The sequence below is a fragment of the Halichondria panicea genome, chromosome 9 (assembly GCF_963675165.1).
Source record: "Halichondria panicea chromosome 9, odHalPani1.1, whole genome shotgun sequence".
Taxonomy (NCBI): Eukaryota; Metazoa; Porifera; class Demospongiae; order Suberitida; family Halichondriidae; genus Halichondria; species Halichondria panicea.
The window spans coordinates 151,942-170,825 of NC_087385.1; the positions used below are offsets into that span (position 1 = coordinate 151,942).

At 44.6% G+C, this 18,884-nt stretch overlaps 7 protein-coding genes across 9 annotated transcripts; 5 read left to right on the plus strand and 2 right to left on the minus strand.

Annotated features, from left to right (window-relative positions):
• Positions 1-15: 15 nt before the first annotated feature.
• On the minus strand, positions 16-1,307 carry LOC135340724 (ubiquitin-like FUBI-ribosomal protein eS30 fusion protein). The gene is made up of 3 exons (XM_064537073.1): positions 976-1,307; positions 660-715; positions 16-248 (listed from the first exon to the last, which is right to left on the minus strand). The coding sequence occupies exons 1-3, from the start codon at positions 1,190-1,192 to the stop codon at positions 120-122; spliced, it is 402 nt and encodes a 133-aa protein (XP_064393143.1). The 5' UTR covers positions 1,193-1,307; the 3' UTR covers positions 16-119.
• Positions 1,308-1,337: 30 nt separating this feature from the next.
• LOC135340722 (transmembrane protein 208-like) lies at positions 1,338-2,649 on the plus strand. Its single transcript, XM_064537071.1, has 6 exons — positions 1,338-1,393; positions 1,451-1,540; positions 1,698-1,763; positions 1,982-2,115; positions 2,162-2,246; positions 2,371-2,649. Exons 1-6 carry the CDS (start codon positions 1,391-1,393, stop codon positions 2,512-2,514), a joined length of 522 nt encoding a protein of 173 aa, XP_064393141.1. The 5' UTR covers positions 1,338-1,390; the 3' UTR covers positions 2,515-2,649.
• On the minus strand, positions 2,591-7,906 carry LOC135341217 (uncharacterized). The gene is made up of 16 exons (XM_064537730.1): positions 7,167-7,906; positions 6,757-6,994; positions 6,662-6,706; positions 6,488-6,611; positions 6,235-6,438; positions 6,042-6,191; positions 5,197-5,380; positions 5,098-5,140; positions 4,425-4,951; positions 4,020-4,257; positions 3,920-3,964; positions 3,739-3,862; positions 3,482-3,685; positions 3,217-3,366; positions 2,790-2,973; positions 2,591-2,731 (listed from the first exon to the last, which is right to left on the minus strand). The coding sequence occupies exons 1-16, from the start codon at positions 7,783-7,785 to the stop codon at positions 2,670-2,672; spliced, it is 3,141 nt and encodes a 1,046-aa protein (XP_064393800.1). The 5' UTR covers positions 7,786-7,906; the 3' UTR covers positions 2,591-2,669.
• Positions 7,907-8,012: 106 nt separating this feature from the next.
• Positions 8,013-15,514, plus strand: LOC135340713 (UPF0489 protein C5orf22 homolog). Of its 2 annotated transcripts, none has more exons than XM_064537059.1 (8): positions 8,013-8,254; positions 8,304-8,488; positions 8,652-8,916; positions 9,818-9,883; positions 10,530-10,651; positions 10,909-10,969; positions 12,181-12,323; positions 15,385-15,514. In XM_064537059.1, the coding sequence occupies exons 1-8, from the start codon at positions 8,063-8,065 to the stop codon at positions 15,497-15,499; spliced, it is 1,149 nt and encodes a 382-aa protein (XP_064393129.1). In that variant the 5' UTR covers positions 8,013-8,062; the 3' UTR covers positions 15,500-15,514. The 2 variants fall into 2 exon arrangements, with proteins under 2 accessions (XP_064393129.1, XP_064393128.1); XM_064537058.1 differs by lacking the exon at positions 15,385-15,514 and adding an exon at positions 12,491-12,698 and having other exon boundaries at positions 8,015-8,254.
• On the plus strand, positions 12,803-13,965 carry LOC135340716 (carbonic anhydrase 4-like). Its single transcript, XM_064537064.1, has 2 exons — positions 12,803-12,992; positions 13,143-13,965. Exons 1-2 carry the CDS (start codon positions 12,866-12,868, stop codon positions 13,907-13,909), a joined length of 894 nt encoding a protein of 297 aa, XP_064393134.1. The 5' UTR covers positions 12,803-12,865; the 3' UTR covers positions 13,910-13,965.
• Positions 15,515-15,620: 106 nt separating the features above from the next.
• LOC135340717 (putative carbonic anhydrase 3) lies at positions 15,621-16,753 on the plus strand. Its single transcript, XM_064537065.1, has 2 exons — positions 15,621-15,800; positions 15,909-16,753. The coding sequence occupies exons 1-2, from the start codon at positions 15,674-15,676 to the stop codon at positions 16,628-16,630; spliced, it is 849 nt and encodes a 282-aa protein (XP_064393135.1). The 5' UTR covers positions 15,621-15,673; the 3' UTR covers positions 16,631-16,753.
• Positions 16,754-16,780: 27 nt separating this feature from the next.
• LOC135340715 (carbonic anhydrase 7-like) lies at positions 16,781-18,882 on the plus strand. 2 transcript variants are annotated; one of them, XM_064537061.1, is made up of 2 exons: positions 16,781-16,943; positions 17,996-18,882. In XM_064537061.1, the coding sequence occupies exons 1-2, from the start codon at positions 16,787-16,789 to the stop codon at positions 18,736-18,738; spliced, it is 900 nt and encodes a 299-aa protein (XP_064393131.1). In that variant the 5' UTR covers positions 16,781-16,786; the 3' UTR covers positions 18,739-18,882. The 2 variants fall into 2 exon arrangements, with proteins under 2 accessions (XP_064393131.1, XP_064393133.1); XM_064537063.1 differs by having other exon boundaries at positions 16,790-16,943; positions 17,983-18,882.
• The last annotated feature ends 2 nt before the right edge of the window (positions 18,883-18,884 follow it).

Consider the following 18,884-nt stretch of genomic DNA (forward strand, 5'->3'; position numbering starts at 1 on the left):
ACTGCACATTCCATGTAGTTTAATACAACACATTTCATTCATTGTTAGCTCTGTTGTGCAATATCATCATATTAAACTAAAAAGTATACACACACAACAAATTGTCAGTCATGAACAGTTCAAGGTGCGTTTGAGTTGGGTCCCTTGCGACGTCCGAAGGTGGCCACAACGTTGACAAAGCGACGGTTGTACTGCATCCTTCTCTTGGCTCGCCCCGTCTTCTTCTTCTTCTTTTCTTGTGCCTCCACCTGAAGAGGGAGGTGGGGTATATATATATTAGGAAAGTTTTACCAATGTGTAGTAATGCACACAAATAAATATTTTCCCATGATAAGAGTACCAAACAGGAAACCTCAGAACAATCTAAACAATACGTATTTTCACACACATTCCCACCATCGCCACACACAGATCACACCACACACAAACCCACCCTTACACCACACACAGATCACACCATACAGACCACACCTCACACATATGTACTGGGTACTACTATCAAACTCTACTCACGGAAGATCGTAGCGTTAGCGAATTACCCACGTTGCTGTAGCATCCTTTTTAGGCCCCATAGCAATTCAGTGTGCCATGAGGTTCTAGGAGGTGCACGAACCCACTACCCCAACAATAGTGTGTGTGTGTGTGTACCAAGCGCATACCTTTGGTGTCTGTCCTCTGACCTTTCCGGCACGAGCAAGAGAGCCGTGAACCTTACCTGAGGGAGTACATTATGTTAACATCAAATACAGGCAGACACACACACACCACTAGAACAAAGCATGTCTTTGTTTTAACTATAGCACCACTCTAATTATACGAAACTTAAATATTTCTCTCATACTTTTTATTCTTAGCCTTGAAATTACTAGTGGGGTGGTGTGCTGTTGAAGGAACGCAGTACAATCATACATGCGTGTACGTGTGAGTGTGTGTATAATTACCAGTGGTGTGCACTAATTAGAATCCCTCTCTTACCTCCGAGTACCCTGACAGAGAGGCTTAGAGTGGCTAGTTCTGGCACTGTATCGCACACCAGAGAGTCGCCCTCGAGTGGAACACCAGCATAGGAGAGGACTTGGTCCCCCATTGGAATGCCCTCACAACCAACTAGCTCTGACTTGACATGATCAAACGTCGTCTCTTCTGTGACGTTGAAGGTACGGAGCTCCTGCCCTTGGATGAAAAGTTGCATCTTGTAGCACCTCTCGATTGAAAACAGCGCTCTTGGAACAGTCTTTTTATCGCACTGTCCTGATCAAAAAGGACCTCTTGCACCACACGTGTGTAATTTACTGTGCGCCTGCGCAAGGTGGGCGTGGCTTTTAGATGTTGTCACGCCCATCTTTGTCTGCTGTGTTTTGTTTGGAAAAACCACGTGGCAGCCGAAGAAATGGTAAAGAGTTAGTGATTGTACTGTGTCTCACTTATCAATGGCCTATTCTTCACTCAGCCGAAGGAGAATACAAAGGGAAAGAAAGAGATCCACAAGGATAATCTTGAAACACTTGCTTTCTACCGAAACTTTGCTTTGATTGGAACCGTAAGGATGTTTGTACGTGTATCCCTGTATTGCCACCTTTGAGGGACTGCTATTACACTAAGCTGTGTTCTCACTGTACACTGTACTGGGTTGTGTGCCAACCACACACAGACACTATGCACTGTAATTATTGAGTATTTAAGTATTGTTGCCACAGGTGATCCAAGTCGTTCATCTGTGTCTCTTCTATTTCCTCTCATCGTCATTCTCAACCTGGAACTATGTGCGTTCCTTTGTCTGTGTCTGTGTGTGTGTGTGCATCCCTTCATCCTAGTGGAGTCATTGTTATATTGGCTCTACTTCATAGCGGGGTGCTATAGCAACTGCCTCTGGTCATGTATTGTGCACAACACTCGTCATTGTGTGCACGCTTTGACCGCAGGCATACAATTCATTGACATCAAAGTACAATCTAATTCAACCCCCTTCCCCTGCACACAGGTATTCCTATTATTCAGCCTGGCAGTGCATGGAGCTGCTTATAAAGGTCTAGAGAAGCTGGCCCAACCATTCCTCGGGCCCAATGGAGAGCTACTAGAGTGTGGGACTGACCTCAGCAAGTCTTACTTCTCAGAGTGAGTGTTCCTTGTGTGTTAGCATCTTTTGAACACTCCATCTCAGATATGCCATTGATGTGATCATTCTAACTACTGGTCTACAGGGACTCTCAGCTCTTAGCAACTACTTCTGGCTACTGTGGGCAGCAGTGAGTAACCTCGTCTAAACATGTCATGTGATACGATGCTCTCTTTGAAACTACATAATCAATATCATATTCTGCACTATTTTACGATGTGTATTTACCCCCCTCCCCCACATACACAAGTAAGGCCCCTGCATATGTGGTGTATAAGGTATGGGTGACCTTCCTCTGGCCGTGGTTCACCTCAGGGCCTAGTGGAGAGGAGGAGTCAGGTAGTGGAGGAAAGAAAGAAGGAAAGAAGCCGAGACACAAGTACAGACAAGCTCGATAACTATAGAAACTCTTTATATTGAATTTTATTCCAGTTTTGTTTTGTGAAAAGCAAATATATTTGTATAATTAATGAATTGTGATACATGTGTATAATTATTATTGTAATTTTGCAAAAATAAAATCAATGCTGATGTTCATAGCTATTTAAAAATGTCATAGTGTCACTGTGGATGGTTCAGAGTTCAGATACTTGCTGGTGAAGTCAGTGAGTCTAACTGCATGTATGAGGACAAACACGAGTTACTATCCATCAATGGTACAACGCCCACTCACGACTGAGAGTGTTGAGGTGTTTCTTCCAGGGAGTGTTGGGGATCATAATAGGATAGACTACCAGTCCAGAGAGGAGGAGGGCAAAGGCCGTGAGACATGGGAGGGGCTCTTGTAGGACAGGGAACACCACCAGGAACACACTCATTAGCACACACAACACTGCCACAGGCACTATGAACCACGCCTACACAGGAGGAGGGGTACAATCATCACCTTGTGCAAACACTAGTGGTAGTTCCACAGACTAGCCTCGTTCCCGACCTGACTTTTCTCGAATTGAATGCTCGAAAAAAATCGGTCTGGGACTGTGTGACTTACGATAATTATACTTTAGGCAATCCAAGCTACTAAATGAACACTTTAGCTTTGAAATTGGACATTCTAACTCAAGTCATCATCATCAAAGTATAGCTTACACAACACTCACTCTGAATGGTCTTGGAGCTTTCTTGTCAGTCACTCTCATGACAAGAACGGCAGCAAATACAATACCATAGAACACAAACGCCACTGCACTGTAGCCATCCAATAGAACAGATATATCTCCAATAGCAACGCCTATAGACATCAACACCATCTGTAAGAATAATAGCTCATGGAAATATATTGTCATACTCTAGGGTTTTCGAAGATGCTATCATAGGTATCTATTTCAGTTTGCTGTTGGTAATTTTTTTGCTAAGGATTTGTACCTGAAGCATGATGGCAGGAACAGGTGTCTTGTAGGTTCTGTGTAGTCCACTGAGTGCCTGAGGGAATAGGCCGTCTCTAGCAGCTGCAAACATTAGCCTAGATCCAGTGTAGACACTGGAAAGAGAGGCACCAAAGGTTGAGAGGGCTACCATGAAAGGAACGACCACGAGACCAGCTCTACCCAGTGCCACCTCCCCAAATGTCTGTGAGAATGGAGAGTGGTACAAAGGAGATGGCATTGGACTAACTAACTCACCAGGCCAATAGTCTCAGAGCTAAGTATCTGTTGGTAAGAGAGCACTCCAAAGTAGGCAATATTGACAAGGAGATAACAGAGCGCCACTATAGGGACAGCAATGAACAGAGAGCGGGGGAGGGTCCTATGGGAGGGGAGGGGGTTGGCAATGAAACAAAACACAACAGAATTATAAACTTACTTCTCAACGTTCTGAGTCTCCTCGATTGCATAGTTCATAGCATTCCTGCAAAACATAAAATGTGTATAAGTGTGTTTTACAAATGGTATAAAGTTGTTACCATCCATCGAAAGCAAATGTAACTCCATACATTGCTAGAGCAATAGACGATGGTGAGGGGGTGTGGCCTTCGTAGGGGGTAAAGGGGGAGTGGAACTGCTCTGTGACCCCACTGATAGCGATGTGGTGTATCCCAACCAGGGCAACAAAGAGAAGAGCAATGACCTTGAGAGCAGAGAGGACAGTAGCCACTCGAGCTGTCAGCTGCACACTGATGAGGTTCACTGCTGTCACAATACCTGAGAGGGGGGTAGGAACGCATCAATGTGTGTGTATGTGTGAACTATTGTCTAGTGTGTGTGTGTGTGTGTGTGTGTGGGGTGTGTGTGTGTGTGTGGGGGGGGTAGAAACATTTACTGTGCATTGGGGGAGAATTGTCTATATTAGTGTCTGTGTGTGTGTTCACCTAGGACCCCCAATGCCAGAGCGGTGATGAGGAACTGCGGTGCTTGAGAGTCGATGTAGAATGGTTGGGACAGATAGTGAGCGCAGGTCAACAAGACAATAGCAGCTCCCACAGTCCTCATCACTGTGACAGACGTCCACAGGAATAGGAACGCCAGAACCTTGCCAAGTCTCTCACACTTATTGTTAAAAGAATAAGCTGTTCGTAGGATGGGGTATTCCCCTCCACTTTTCCGGACCACCACCCCCAACTCAATGTAACAGAGACCCCCGGCCAACGCTATGAGACCACCAATCACCCAGGCAACCAGCGTCAAACCAAACGAACCAGTGTTGACAAAAATCTTACGAGGGGTGATGAAAATTCCAGAGCCGATGATATTTCCAGCAATAAATCCAACTCCACTGAGAACAGTAAACTCTTTCTTGAGACTAGACCCTCCATTATTCTCACCAGCCAGTGGGTCAGGTTGTGCAGTCTTCAGTGGGTTAACAGCAGACATTAATACAGAGACAGAGTGCCTTAACCTTCAACAACACAATATTTACTGAGTGGGCAAAGATCATTCCTATACAAAAGTGGAGGAAACCTTTCAGGGTCAAAACAAAAACCAATATATGCAGTGCACTATGTATGTATGTAGATGATCTATAGTTGAGTTGATTCAATGGACATCTCAGTGTTGAGTAGGTCCATCGTGAACTGTGTCACATGACCTACAAACACAGAGAGAGTTGATGAATGATAGAGTACAATAGCAACGCCCACTCACGACTGAGAGTGTTGAGGTGTTTCTTCCAGGGAGTGTTGGGGATCATAATAGGATAGACTACCAGTCCAGAGAGGAGGAGGGCAAAGGCCGTGAGACATGGGAGGGGCTCTTGTAGGACAGGGAACACCACCAGGAACACACTCACTAGCACACACGACACTGCCACAGGCACTATGAACCACGCCTACACAGGAGGAGGGGTACAATCGATTATTAACTTGTATTGAGAGAACAGCATCAACAATAAAGACATACACAACACAGCACACAACCATAATCATAGGTAATGAGAGACGACACTGCTAAATAGCTAGCTTATAGGGACATCTCCACATTTACCACTACCTCGGGTCCTATCGCGAGAAATAGGCTAGAATATGGTAAAGGAATGTTGAGAATACTAGAGCCGGCTCTGTAACTAAAGTTCTAATGATATAATTTCAAAGATTTCCTGATTTTCTGAAAGCTTAAATTATTTGCCAATTTGACCATGCCCATGGTCCAAGGCCGAAAAATGACAAATTATGGTCCCGACAAAATCTTGGATTGAAACACATCATGTGAAAGGTATCTTTCTAAGCTTTCAGAAAATCATATTAATTTTCACATGGGACCAACGGAACTAAAGTTATGGTTGTTTCAAAGATATTTTATAATTATAGGTACGACTTGAGTCGGCTTGTAGAGCTACATTCACCACTTTCTCGGGTCTTATTGCTAGAATATTGACTATATCTAAAATCTTCCCACAACTTCATAGACTAATCTACACAGCAAGTAGACAGTACAGTAACTCTATAATATAGTGCTACACTGTGTACACAGGAGAAGGGACACTGACTCACCTTGAAGGGTCTTGGAGCTTCTTTATGAGTCACTCTCAATATCAGTAGAGCACTGAACACAAAGGCATAGATGATGAAAGCCACAACATTATAGCCGTCCAGTAGAAATGACAAATCTCCAATCATGATAGCCACAAATGCCAGCATCACCTGCAAAAATAGTGAAATCATAATCATATACTGAATGCCTTACCATGAGCATGATGGCAGGAACGGGTGTCTTGAAGGATCTGTGTAGTCCACTGAGAGCCTGAGGGAATAGGCCGTCCCTAGCGGACACAAACATTAGTCTAGAGCCAGCAAACATGGTGGCCATAACTGATCCAACAGTGGACAGAGCCACCATCAATGGGATGATCACCAGACCAGCCCTGCCCAGAGTCTGATAAGCAAATGTCTGTGAGAGGAGGTCAAGAAGTGTGATTAGGACAAGGGCAAGAGGTTACCAAGGCGATGGTATCCGTGGCCAGTATCTGACAATAACTGAGCACTCCAAAGTAGGCGATATTGACAAGGAGATAGCAGACTGCAACCATGGGAACAGCAATCAACAGAGCGCGGGGGAGGGTCCTAAAGGGGACGGGGATATTAAAATACGAAAAAGTATATCAAAAACTTACTTTTCAACATTTTTTGTCTCTTCAATAGCGTAGTTCATTATGCTCCTGTGAAGGAATTGCTAGGAGGGCAACTAACTGTAGATACATCCACTTACCACCCATCATAAGCATAAGCCACTCCGTACAGGCCTAGGGCAACAGAGGTCACGGTGGGTTCGTTACCTTCGTGGGGGGTGAAGGGAGTTTGAGCGTCCAATGAGAATCCGTTAATAATAATATAGACAGTCCCCACGACTACTATGACGAGTAATGACAGAACCTTGAGAGCTGTCAGAATGGTCATCACTCTTGCTAGTAGCTTCACGCTGAATACATTGAGGAGGGCCACCATCACTGTGTGTGTGTAGGGTGTGTGGAGTGTATGGTGGGCGTGTGTGTGTGTGTGTGGTGGCCATGGGTGGTGGGGTGTATGTGTGTGTGTATGTGTGGGGGGTGTGGGGGCGTGTGTGGGGTGTGTATGTGGTGGGTGGTGTGTGTGGTGTGTGTGTGTGCATTGATAACTCACACAGTCCTGCCAGTGCCAGTGTAGTCACTACAGCTTTAGGTGGGTCGCAGTCTATATAAAATGGCCGTGACAGGTATTGAGCAAACGAGAGCAACGATATGGATATACTAAGACTCCTAATAACCAGCACACCAGACCAAGCGTACAGGAACCCTAACACAGCTCCTAGGGTCTTGACAAATCTGTTCCTGTTGTTGAAAGAATAGGCTGTTCGTAAGATGGGGTATTCCCCTCCACTCTTCCGAACCACCACCCCCAACTCAATGTAACACAGACCCCCGGCCAACGCTATGAGACCACCAATCACCCAGGCAACCAGCGTCAAACCAAACGAACCGGTGTTGACAAATATGTTCCGTGGGGTGATGAAAATTCCAGAGCCGATGATATTTCCAGCAATAAATCCAACTCCACTGAGAACAGTAAACTCTTTCTTGAGCTTGGGTTCATTGTCTCCATGGCTCTGCTTTGAGGGACAAGCCAGTAGTTGCTTGAGCTTGGTTGAGAGTGTGTGGCTGGATGGTGGGTGGGCAGTAAGGCTGTCTACTGGTAATGGTGGTGTAGGGGCCTCCCCTTCAAGCACTGGGCTGACCAACTCCTTCTCGCCATCTGAGGACATCTAGTAGTGGTAGTGATGATTAGTCTAGTCTACTGCTGCTGCACTCTCTTGCTATAAGCTACCTAGCTAGTAGAATTCACTTGCAGTTTGTCAAGGAGTCTCTTGATCTTGGTTGAAAGCAGTAGCCACTCCCCTCTCAATGACTACTACACCCACTCAATCTGCAGTGTTTCCAAGCCGTTTTTTCTCTAATGTAATGTCTTCCAAACTTTCCAGCCCCGCTCCTCTTTCTTGGGAATCCCCAGAGTGGAAACTGCTGCCTCAGCAATACAAGGCCATGCAGCAAGACCCGGACCCCTCCACATGTTCCTCCCAGCACCGTGGCTCGCTCCCTGTGGCCATTGTGGAGGACCACGATGAAGCTCTGCCTCTACTCTACAGAGCTATAGGCAGCAGGAGACTCCCTTTCAACTCCATCACTCTGGTTCACTTTGATGCACACCCTGACCTCCTGTCTCCCAACATCAAGGTGGTCCCATGCATATATTCTATGCTGTGATATGACCCCCCACACACAGGCTGATCGTCTCACACACACAGCAGAGTTGTTCTCCAGCACAAGCATTGCTGACTGGATCCTGCCCACGCTGTACAGTGGCCATGTGGGGGGTGTGGTCTGGCTCAAGCCCCCCTGGGCAGAACAGATCCCTGATGGAGAGTATTGTCTTATAGTGGGCAAAGACAAGAGCTCTGGACACGTCAGGTATAGATGTCAGGGTTTATTTTAGTGAGGTTTTTAGAAAATAAAAAATGTGACTTTGGATCAACGAATTTTGGGTTCTCCACCTCTTGACATAATAATTATTCTGACATAAACATATAAACATGAATGTGTGGTGGATTTATTGTATCCACCCACCCCCCAGACTTGCCACACCCCTCTCTTACTTCATCAGTGAGATGCTCTGTGTCCCCAGGAGTCAACTGGATAATGTGAGGGAAATCCCCCTGCTTGTTACCACGGTAACTATACCCAGCGCTACGGACATGATGCCACCTCAACCCAAGAGGCGACGGCTATTACCAGAGAAGGGTATTGGCAGACTACTGAAGGAGTCTAAAGGCTGGGTGTTGGACTTTGACCTTGATTTCTTCTCTACGGGGAACCCATACAGAGGGCCATTCACATCAGTGAGTGAATGTGGTGTGTGTGTGTGGGTGTGTTTGGATTTGGGATACAATAATTACGTTGATGGTTGTTCAAATTATAGAATTTATCTTTCTATGCCTACGTTATTTCATTTTGAAGGTTGATCTACAAATGATACCCCTCTCCCACTGCTTCCTGCTGTGCACACACTGCAGTGAGTATGGTGTGTGTGTGTGTGCTCTTATTCCCACGCTATACTAGCTGTCCTATTGCTCAAGCTGCTCTTGTAAACACATATCTGTCTGGTTTGCACAGTGTTACTATGGAGGAGTTGATAGTGTTACTATAGAGGAGTTGATGGTGTCTAGTTAACAGCAGCAGTGTTACTATGGAGGAGTTGATGGTGTATATCAGAGGGGGTAAGCCAGGGTCAACAGGGTCACTTTTAATGAAACATTAATCATCTTGTCCTGGGTTCTTGACCTTTGCTTGGATTATAGCAGCTACCGTTTCTGTTGCTCTTGACCGTTTATTTGCTTGCTTGGAAAGCTTGCTATACCTAGTTCTATCCAGTGCAGCAAACCAGTACATCAAACTTTATACCCTAGCTACAGAAGGCTAATTTTCCATATCTTGCGGTTTCGAATAATGCAATCAAAGGTCAAAGGTTGCAATTAAATCTGAGATCTCTTCTCTCAAGCTGTTTCGTCTGGGGCGCGATAGCTCAACTGATTTCTGCTATGATTATGAAGAGGATGAAGCTAGTGGTGTTGTATAAAGGCTGGGGCGCGAGGGTGAACTCAGTTTTACATGTAAAACATAAGCTCACGTGATGTTTTAATTAGTGACCTTTTGACATTGGCGTACCTCCTCTGGGTGTATATAGTCTAGTTAATAGCAGCAGGGTGTGAAGTGTTTTGTTAACAACTATTTGTTCCCTAGGAGCAGTATCATCTATTGCAGCGGCTTTATCGGACCCCCCAGATACCAGAGGGGGACAAAAGTGAGGTGACCTAAGTCCTTATTCAATGTAGTTGTGTGTTATTCAGTGTTTGTGTGTGTGTGTGTGTGTGTGTGTGTGTGTGTGTGTGTGTGTGTGTGTGTGTGTGTGTGTGTGTGTGTGTGTGTGTGCGTGCGCGTGCGTGCGTGTGTGTGCGTGTGCGTGTGTGTTTGGTGTGTATGTGTGTGCGTGTGTGTGTGTGTTTGGTGTGTATGTGTGTGCGTGTGTGTGCGTGTGTGTGTGCGTGTGTGTGTGTGTGTGTGTGTTTGGTGTGTATGTGTGTGCGTGTGTGTGCGTGTGTGTTTGGTATGTGTGCGTGTGCGTGTGCGTGTGCGTGTGTGTGTGTGTGTGTGTTTGGTGTGTATGTGTGTGCGTGTGTGTGTGTGTGCGTGTGTGCGTGTGTGTGTGTGTGTGTGTGTGTGTGTGCGTGCATGCGTGCGTGCGAGGTATTCTCATTGCAACCAATTAACAGTTTATGTGATAAGATCAAAGAATTGTGTTGTGGTTACCACTGGGCTTTGCTAATAGGAATCTGCCACTCTATGATAATCTATATGGGATGATGATCAACATACACCCAGCCAGCAGGTCTACCGTTTATTACTGATCCTCCTGGAACTTAACTGAGTACCATTCAATATATTCTCCCCACAGGGTGCTCTACAGGAAGTGGTGGAGAAGAGGAGGAAGCAGCTTGATCTACTCAATGGCCTGTGGTCAGACAACTACCCACAGAGGGAGATCATTGAGCAACTGGACATGTCCCCACCACAACAGTACAGTCAGCCCTAACTTAAATTAATTAGCATCCATTAGTGACGGAATTCCAGGACGTGCACTGTTCCCATGTTTCTACACTGTATGGCTTGTCCATCATAGCAGCATAGCTTCCACTAATGTATCCCCCATCATTCGCCATCATAGCAGCATAGCTTCCACTAGTGTATTCCCCAAGCTTCCACTAGTGTATACAATCCACACTACCACCACTCCTACCACTCTTACCACTCCCACTAATGGCTTGTGTCTACAGACGGCTGGTGGAAGGGATCAGAACATTCCTCCGACAGAGCGCCGACATTGACCAAGAGTATGTGAGTCCTTTTTAGTTGTATAGGGTGTAATAGAGCAAGGGGAGCCTTCCTGTGTGTGCAGCTATATCTGCACGCCTCATTGAGAGAGCATGACTAGGTACAGCAACAGGTGGCGTGATATCCTGGGAATACTGTTCTAGTATTGAGTATAATTATAGTATAATAGTAGCGGGTTGTTTTTGAGGCACAACATTATTGTGGATTGCTCAAACTAAATATTTATTTTCGAGGATAGAGGTTCAAATGACCACACCCCTACAGTAGAGAGAGGTCTTTCAACTGAAAGTAAACCAATTTTCGAGGTTCCGAGGTCAATCCTCGAAAACATTAAATGCCTCGAAAATAACCAGCTATTATTATATGGTAGTAATGTTAGGCATTTCCCCTAGTTCCCTGACCACTGTGTGGTGAGAAGTTGTGTTGTGGTGGAAAGACATAGACACAGAGTCTCCAGCTGGTTCTCTTTTTCGCCTCACTTGAAATATCAGTTTAAAAACAAAAAAAGAAACGTACCACTAATTGACCTCAGGTATGTGTACATATAGTAATGGTCAGAGCTGGGCATGCTCAGTTTCAAATTGTAAATGAATGATTGGTTGTGCAAGACCTACATCTATTTTAGAGAGTTGTATTGATGTGTTTAGCTTTCTTTCGAGTGAATCCTAGGCGTTTAAGTAGATAGCATAAACTTTAGATCTACCAGTAATCTGAACTTCTGAAGCAATTGGGTCTGAATTTTAGGTAGTCGGCTTTTCACAAATAATTTCAATTCATCGTGAGATCATCTAGACAGTGCTCCCTTGGGCTGGGTTTATAAGCAGCGACACATCTCCAGTGAATTGAAATCTATCAACAACCCTCGGGCCAAACATGTAGTAGCTTCAGCAACAAACAATCTATCTGCTGCTTCCCGATGGTACAGCAATTGATAAGCTTTTGCCATACCATTCTCCACCTCAGATACAAATGATTATAGGGTTTTTGTACAGCCAGGTTCCCCCATTATTACTTGCAATCATTCATTTACTGTGAGCATGCCCAGCTCTGACCATTACTATATGTACACATACCTGAGGTCAATTAGTGGTACATTTCTTTTTTGTTTTTAAAATGTACATTTCAAGTGAGGTGAAAAGGTTGTAGTAGCTTCTCATTAGTAGCGTGGGAGGGAGAGAACCTATAAGCTAATAGCCTATCCTCTCCCCTCCCAGATCCACACTTGTGGTCTGTTGACTGAGCTGCCTCTCCATGTCAGCTCAGAGGGGGAGATAGCTGCTCTAATGAAGGAATCATTTCAACTGCTGGAGGAGTTGGTTGCTTGTGCTGGGTCACCTGCCCTCGTCACCATAGCAAGGTAACACTGTCCAAATGAATGTCGTGTATTTATATGGCATCTTGTTATTGTCATTTACCTACAAGAGTTAACAGTTTCTTTTTCAATGTCACTGTATGTCTTGTATACTGTTTCCCCCTGCACAGAATGAGTAAACTATGTATAAGAGATTGTTTCATATTCCGCAGGTCCTCTGTGGACCACTACACTCCTGCCCATCAGGTGGACTCTATACAAGAGCAGCTGACCACCTCTTTACAGACACTGTGTGCTGGACACAAACTGAACATTAGCTGCAATTATCTGGACCAACATATGCAATATTTGTATGAGTCACCTTCTAAAACTTGTGACTGTTCTTATCTGTAAAAAATGTAAAAAAAGAATTTCAAGTCACTTGAGTTGAGGGGGCGGGTCATGCCCATGGAGCTAGTCAATGCATGCTTAGCCTCCTTCACCGGCCTGAGTGAAGTGCGGCCTGGGATCGAGGCTAATGCATGCTATAAATCACCTACTGGGCAGTGGATTTCCCAAACCGAGCTAGTAGTAATCTTCTGAGCAGAATGTCAGCGCCTCTGTTTGCCTTTGTGTGTTGCCTGGTAGTAGGAGTTGCCCTCGGAGCTGGAACTGAGGAATCCTTCAACTATAGAGAGCAGTCGCTGTGGGGTGGTATCTGCAACACAGGGCAGAGTAGGTCTACTGTGAGACTGGCTATAGCTATTCTCCTTGTTATTATATAATTGTTGAGCTATAGTTTTTACTAGTAAGTTTCCAGCTAGCTAGTCTAATCGTATACTAGAGATTCAATGTGCTGTGTAATGAACTTGTTCCTCTTTGCAGCTCGCCAATCTCCCATCAACATCATCACGGCAGATGTGGTCCAGAACCCAAACCTGTCAGCCTTTGAGTTAAGTGAGTCTTGGACACAAGCCACTGCTAGTGGGACCTTTAGTAACCTTGGACACAATGTGCAGTTCACACTTGCTGCCAACAGCCCGGCCATCACCACAACGTTTCCTGTTGGAGAATATAAGTTCCTTCAAATGCACATGCATTGGGGCAACAGAACTGGGACTGGATCCGAGCATCGATTTGATGGAGAGCAAACTGAAGTGGAGATTCATTTTGTGCACAAACGAATGACACAAGAGGGAACAACCAGTGAGAATGGGCTGGGAGTGATTGGGGTGTACGCTGAAGTGAGTGAGACACCTGTGTCTGGATTTTGGGCCACTTTAAATGCCAGTCGAGTGCAGAATTCTGGTGACGAAATCAATATCACAGACTTTATGCTTTCCAGTATGCTTCCCACCAATGTAAACACCACTGACTACTATCACTACGCGGGTGGTCTCACCACTCCTAACTGCACTGAAACAGTCCAATTCTTCCTACTGAGACAGAGGATTCCAGTACCTGCAGCTTACCTCACCTATCTTCGCTCCACCACAGATGATGCCGGAGAACCGCTGGACTTCAACTACAGAGATCTCCAAGGTATCAACGGTCGTATTGTGGAGATACCTGGATCAAGCACAATGGTCAGCGCTTCTCTGATGCTAGTGGCTGCAGTGGCTCTCCTCGCAGTGACTGGAATTAGTTATTAGTATATTAAAGAGTGTGATCTGTAGTGTAGATCTAGTATTTTAGTTTTTTGTTGCTATTTGCCGTTGAAAGTTTCAATTGCGTGGGAGGCTCGATTAGCATGCGCAGCAGAAGTGGTTTGACCGAATTTATGCTAGGGGACCGACCGAACAACATCATCATACTCATGAATTATTGGCCTTTACCAAAAGAAGGGCTGGCTGAAGAGGGATGCGGGGGCAATAATGTTTTTACGAGTTGACCCCCCCCAAATACCAGAGTTTGTGTGTGTGCACGGTGTGTGAGAGAGTGAGGCATTCTCATCTGAGGCAAGCTCTCATTGCAACAAAATCATTATATAGGCCTAGTAGTCTTGGGACCAGATATAATATCTTGGGGGGAAAAATCAAGTAGCATATCTGTGTGTGCTCTAGCGCAACTTGAAATTTGGCCTTTTATTCCTCCTTGACCCTCCTCCCTCCAAGAAAAGGTCTGGCCCCCAGACTATGTAAGAATAACTTGATTATCATAATACACCCTACCCTGTTTTTACAAGACCTCCCACATGCATGCACTCATTCAATATATAATTTTCAACCCACTGAAAGACTTTCAGTGGGTTGAAAATTATATAAGTGGTGAACATAGTGGACTTGACCTACATGGTCTACTCACCACAAGTAGTGGGATGATTGGACTGGACATATCAAGTTGAGAAGGTATTACCTTTTCTCTTTGATTATTGCGGCTTGTTAAGTTCACTTAGTCTCATATAACACCATAGCTTCCATTAATGCACATCCCACTAATGGCGTGTAAGGAAAGCTGATGAGATAAAAGGAGTCTTCTGTGCATGAGAGCACTGATATTGATAGAATAATTATGTGGGTGCGTAGAGACAGTAATTCCCATTCCTGGTTACTATGCCGAGCACTGCATGTGCATGGCCCTGAGCAATGGGGCAGCTGTCTGACACCTAGAGAGCTGTGTATAATTATAGGTGGAGGGTGGGAGTACAATGAAATGTATTTGAGCAAGAGTAGATTTGAGTAGTGGAATGTGCATGCTGTGTTTGGTGTATTTGTTTTAGTTGGGAAGGAAACTGATATGGGGTCGCAATGTGTCTATGTTTGTTGTGATTTAGAGGGAAGATATAAGATTTAAGGCGGAACCTTGCTCTAGTAGTGTTAGGAAGCTTCCCTCTGACCTCATGCATGCATGGATAAAGGATGGGTGGCGTGTTGTGGTGGGTCTAGCGCTATAAGAGCTTTCCTCTCCCCTCTCTCCAGATCCCAACATATACTTATGGTGTGTTAATTAAGTTGATTGCTTGTGCTGGGTCACCTGCCCTCGTCACCATAGCAAGGTAACATTGTATTCTTTAATTTCTTGTTGGAAAATCTCATGCCATTTACAAGATGTAACACATGCCTGTATATTTAGTGCATGCTGCTTCCTGCACATGCATACTGAATAATTATTATATTGCTCTCTGCAGGTCCTCTGTGGACCACTACACTCCTGCCCATCAGGTGGACCCTATACAAGAGCAACTGATCACCTCTCTACAGACACTGTGTGCTGGACATAAACTGAACATTATCTGCAATTAATTTATTTGGACCAACTAATATGCAATATTTGTACTAGTCATGGTCATAATTTATAAGAATTTATTATTAGCAAGTGAGGGGGCGGATATGGTGGTATGCCTATAAAAACCAAGTACATAAGTACACTAATTTCTCATATCCACAACCTGAGCCAGTGGTAATCTTCTGAGCAGAATGTCAGTGTCTCTGTTTGCTTTTGTGTGTTGCCTGGTAGCAGGAGTTGCCCTGGGAGCACATTCGAATGGAATTGACTACAATCATCAGGAATTGTGGGGTGGTGTCTGCGTTACAGGGAACAAAGGTGAGATAATGATATGCTCATGTCGACTATTCTTGCATAAGTGCTAAGTTAGTTTGCTAAGTTAGTATTACACTGCAGATATAATTATAGTCTAATGAATGTTTGCAGGTCACCAATCTCCCATCAACGTCATCACGGCAAATGTGGTTCAGAACCCACGCCTGGCAGCCATTAAGTTCAGTAACAATTGGAAACTGGCCTCAGCTCATGGGTACTTCAATAACACTGGACACAATGTGCAGTTTACCCTGGACTCCAGTAGCCCGACTGTCACCACAACCTTTTCCAATGGACAATATCAGCTTAAACAAATGCACATGCACTGGGGTAAAACAACTGGGACTGGATCCGAGCATCGATTTGATGGAGACCAAACTGAAGTGGAGATTCATTTTGTGCACACACGCATGACAACAGCGGGAACAACCAGCCAGAATGGATTTGCCGTGATTGCTGTATTTGCAGAAGTTAGTAGAGCTAGTGTGTCTGGATTCTGGGCCAAATTGGACCCCAGCCGAGTGCCGCATGCTAATAAGGATGGCTTCAAAGTTTCCAACTTCAAGCTTTCCGATGTACTTCCTTCACATCTAAACAATTATGACTACTATCACTATGATGGCAGTTTGACCACTCCTGAATGCACTGAAGCCGTCCAATGGTACTTAATAGGAGAGCGAATTAAAGTGCCTGCAGCTTACCTCACCTCTCTTCGCTCCATCAAAGATGATGCCGGGAAAGTGCTGGACGCTAACTACAGACAAATCCAAGCCCTCAATAGTCGTAAGGTGGATACCCCTGCAATATGCGGGAAATCTCTGTCCAAGTGCTAGGCACTTAGTGGCCGCAGTGACTGGGTTTAGTTTTAGTTATTAGTGAACTATAGATCTAGCTAGCATTCCTTTACGCTTATTTAGTAGCTCATGGAGAACATTGACATTAAATTTTGGTTGAAAGTTTGAATTGCGTGGGATGCTTATAATAAGCGCATGCGCAACATAAATTCAGACCAGATTTATGCTAGAGGAATGAAGACACTACTGGTGGCTCTCTGCCTCGCGGCGCTGCTGCAAACCTCACTGGCTGCCGATGGCTCTTTCAACTACAACGACCAGTCTCAATGGGGGGGAGTCTGCACCACTGGAGGTAACTAACTAGACCTACTACCAGTCCACACATAAAAGATCTATATAGTACCTGCTGTGTATATCTATAGCTAGCTCTCTCTGTGTATATCTATAGCTAGCTCTCTATAGATATAGTACCTGCTATGTATCTAGCTAGCTCTCTATAGATATAGTACCTGCTGTGTATCTAGCTAGCTCTCTATAGATATAGTACCTGCTGTGTATCTAGCTAGCTCTCTATAGATATAGTACCTGCTGTGTATCTAGCTAGCTCTCTATAGATATAGTACCTGCTGTGTATCTAGCTAGCTCTCTATAGATATAGTACCTGCTGTGTATCTAGCTAGCTCTCTATAGATATAGTACCTGCTGTGTATCTAGCTAGCTCTCTATAGATATAGTACCTGCTGTGTATCTAGCTAGCTCTCTATAGATATAGTACCTGCTATGTATCTAGCTAGCTCTCTATAGATATAGTACCTGCTATGTATCTAGCTAGCTCTCTATAGATATAGTACCTGCTATGTATCTAGCTAGCTCTCTATAGATATAGTACCTGCTGTGTATCTAGCTAGCTCTCTATAGATATAGTACCTGCTATGTATCTAGCTAGCTCTCTATAGATATAGTACCTGCTGTGTATCTAGCTAGCTCTCTATAGATATAGTACCTGCTGTGTATCTAGCTAGCTCTCTATAGATATAGTACCTGCTATGTATCTAGCTAGCTCTCTATAGATATAGTACCTGCTGTGTATCTAGCTAGCTCTCTATAGATATAGTACCTGCTGTGTATCTAGCTAGCTCTCTATAGATATAGTACCTGCTGTGTATCTAGCTAGCTCTCTATAGAGTTGACAAGTATAGAATGTTTATTCATTGGTTACAGTGTAAAGTTTAATGCATACACAGACAGTGACCTTAAAAATTCATAGCTAGCGAATGTCCTTCGTTTCCTGCCATTGAATATGATTCAACGTGCATGCATCAGCTATACATGTAGCTACCCATTGTATTGACACAACTTCCATTATACACATTGTTCATGACTGTATATAGTTTACTCTTGCAGAGCGCCAGTCCCCCATCAACATCATGACAGCAGACGTGGCTCAGAGCTCTAGCCTTACTCCACTAGATTTCAGCAACAGTTGGGAAGAGACCACTTCCAATGGCATCTTTACAAACATTGGACGAACTGTTAAATTCTTAGTCGATTCTACTAGCCCCAATGTTACCACGAGAATGCCAGTAGGTATCTACAAGTTTCTGCAGGTCCACTTCCACTGGGGGAACAGAAGTGGTGTGGGGTCAGAGCATCGGATCAACGGGCAACAGTCAGAGCTTGAGGTGCACTTTGTTCACTCTCGCTATGGAAACCCTAATGCCCTAGCTGTAGTCAGTGTACTTGCTGATACAAACACTCGCCCCATCTCTGGAGTATGGGCTACTCTAAACGCTAGTCGAGTTGCTAACTTCAGTGACAACTTTACAGTGTACGGGCTCAACCTAAGCAGTCTCCTACCAACCAACAGAGATTATTATTACTATGAGGGCAGTCTCACTACACCACTCTGTGATGAAACTGTACAATGGTTTGTGCTCAAGAATCAGATAACTGTCCCTGCTGCATACCTGGAGGTCCTACGCTCTGTCAGGGATATCACTGGTGGTGTGCAAGACTATAACTACAGACAAGTACAACCCCTAGGGGGGCGTATTGTGCAGACTCTTGGATCCAGTGCAGCTACTATTAGCAGCTCCTCATATTTGATGGCTCTAGCCCTGCTGACCATACTAGCCATGGCTGTGTGAACACTAATTGCATTGTGTATGACAATTGACTATAATTATGTGTGTACGCTTAAAACTATAGAGAATAGTCTCATGTACATGTATTCATCATTGTGCCCTCAAAATGTAGTTCTAAATTTGCAAATTTCTGTATAAACACAGAAAGT

What these genes read in the sequence shown, in the direction of transcription:
- LOC135340724 (XM_064537073.1), bottom strand. Translation starts at nt 1,192, where the DNA reads ATGCAACTTTTCATCCAAGGGCAGGAGCTCCGTACCTTCAACGTCACA. An exon ending in CTCTGTCAGGGTACTCGGAG is followed by an intron (nt 716 to 975) that starts GTAAGAGAGGGA and finishes GTACTCCCTCAG; the next exon opens with GTAAGGTTCACGGCTCTCTT. An exon ending in TCAGAGGACAGACACCAAAG is followed by an intron (nt 249 to 659) that starts GTATGCGCTTGG and finishes CTCCCTCTTCAG; the next exon opens with GTGGAGGCACAAGAAAAGAA.
- LOC135341217 (XM_064537730.1), bottom strand. Translation starts at nt 7,785, where the DNA reads ATGTCCTCAGATGGCGAGAAGGAGTTGGTCAGCCCAGTGCTTGAAGGG. An exon ending in CCACGGATACCATCGCCTTG is followed by an intron (nt 6,439 to 6,487) that starts GTAACCTCTTGC and finishes CTCCTCTCACAG; the next exon opens with ACATTTGCTTATCAGACTCT. An exon ending in GACCTACTCAACACTGAGAT is followed by an intron (nt 4,952 to 5,097) that starts GTCCATTGAATC and finishes GTGTTGTTGAAG; the next exon opens with GTTAAGGCACTCTGTCTCTG.
- LOC135340713 (XM_064537058.1), top strand. Translation starts at nt 8,063, where the DNA reads ATGCAGCAAGACCCGGACCCCTCCACATGTTCCTCCCAGCACCGTGGC. An exon ending in CAGAGGGGGACAAAAGTGAG is followed by an intron (nt 9,884 to 10,529) that starts GTGACCTAAGTC and finishes TTCTCCCCACAG; the next exon opens with GGTGCTCTACAGGAAGTGGT. An exon ending in CCGACATTGACCAAGAGTAT is followed by an intron (nt 10,970 to 12,180) that starts GTGAGTCCTTTT and finishes CTCCCCTCCCAG; the next exon opens with ATCCACACTTGTGGTCTGTT.
- LOC135340722 (XM_064537071.1), top strand. An exon ending in ACTTTGCTTTGATTGGAACC is followed by an intron (nt 1,541 to 1,697) that starts GTAAGGATGTTT and finishes TTGTTGCCACAG; the next exon opens with GTGATCCAAGTCGTTCATCT. An exon ending in AGCAAGTCTTACTTCTCAGA is followed by an intron (nt 2,116 to 2,161) that starts GTGAGTGTTCCT and finishes ACTCCATCTCAG; the next exon opens with ATATGCCATTGATGTGATCA.
- LOC135340716 (XM_064537064.1), top strand. Translation starts at nt 12,866, where the DNA reads ATGTCAGCGCCTCTGTTTGCCTTTGTGTGTTGCCTGGTAGTAGGAGTT. An exon ending in TATCTGCAACACAGGGCAGA is followed by an intron (nt 12,993 to 13,142) that starts GTAGGTCTACTG and finishes TCCTCTTTGCAG; the next exon opens with CTCGCCAATCTCCCATCAAC.
- LOC135340715 (XM_064537061.1), top strand. Translation starts at nt 16,787, where the DNA reads ATGCGCAACATAAATTCAGACCAGATTTATGCTAGAGGAATGAAGACA. An exon ending in GGGAGTCTGCACCACTGGAG is followed by an intron (nt 16,944 to 17,995) that starts GTAACTAACTAG and finishes TTACTCTTGCAG; the next exon opens with AGCGCCAGTCCCCCATCAAC.
- LOC135340717 (XM_064537065.1), top strand. Translation starts at nt 15,674, where the DNA reads ATGTCAGTGTCTCTGTTTGCTTTTGTGTGTTGCCTGGTAGCAGGAGTT. An exon ending in CTGCGTTACAGGGAACAAAG is followed by an intron (nt 15,801 to 15,908) that starts GTGAGATAATGA and finishes GAATGTTTGCAG; the next exon opens with GTCACCAATCTCCCATCAAC.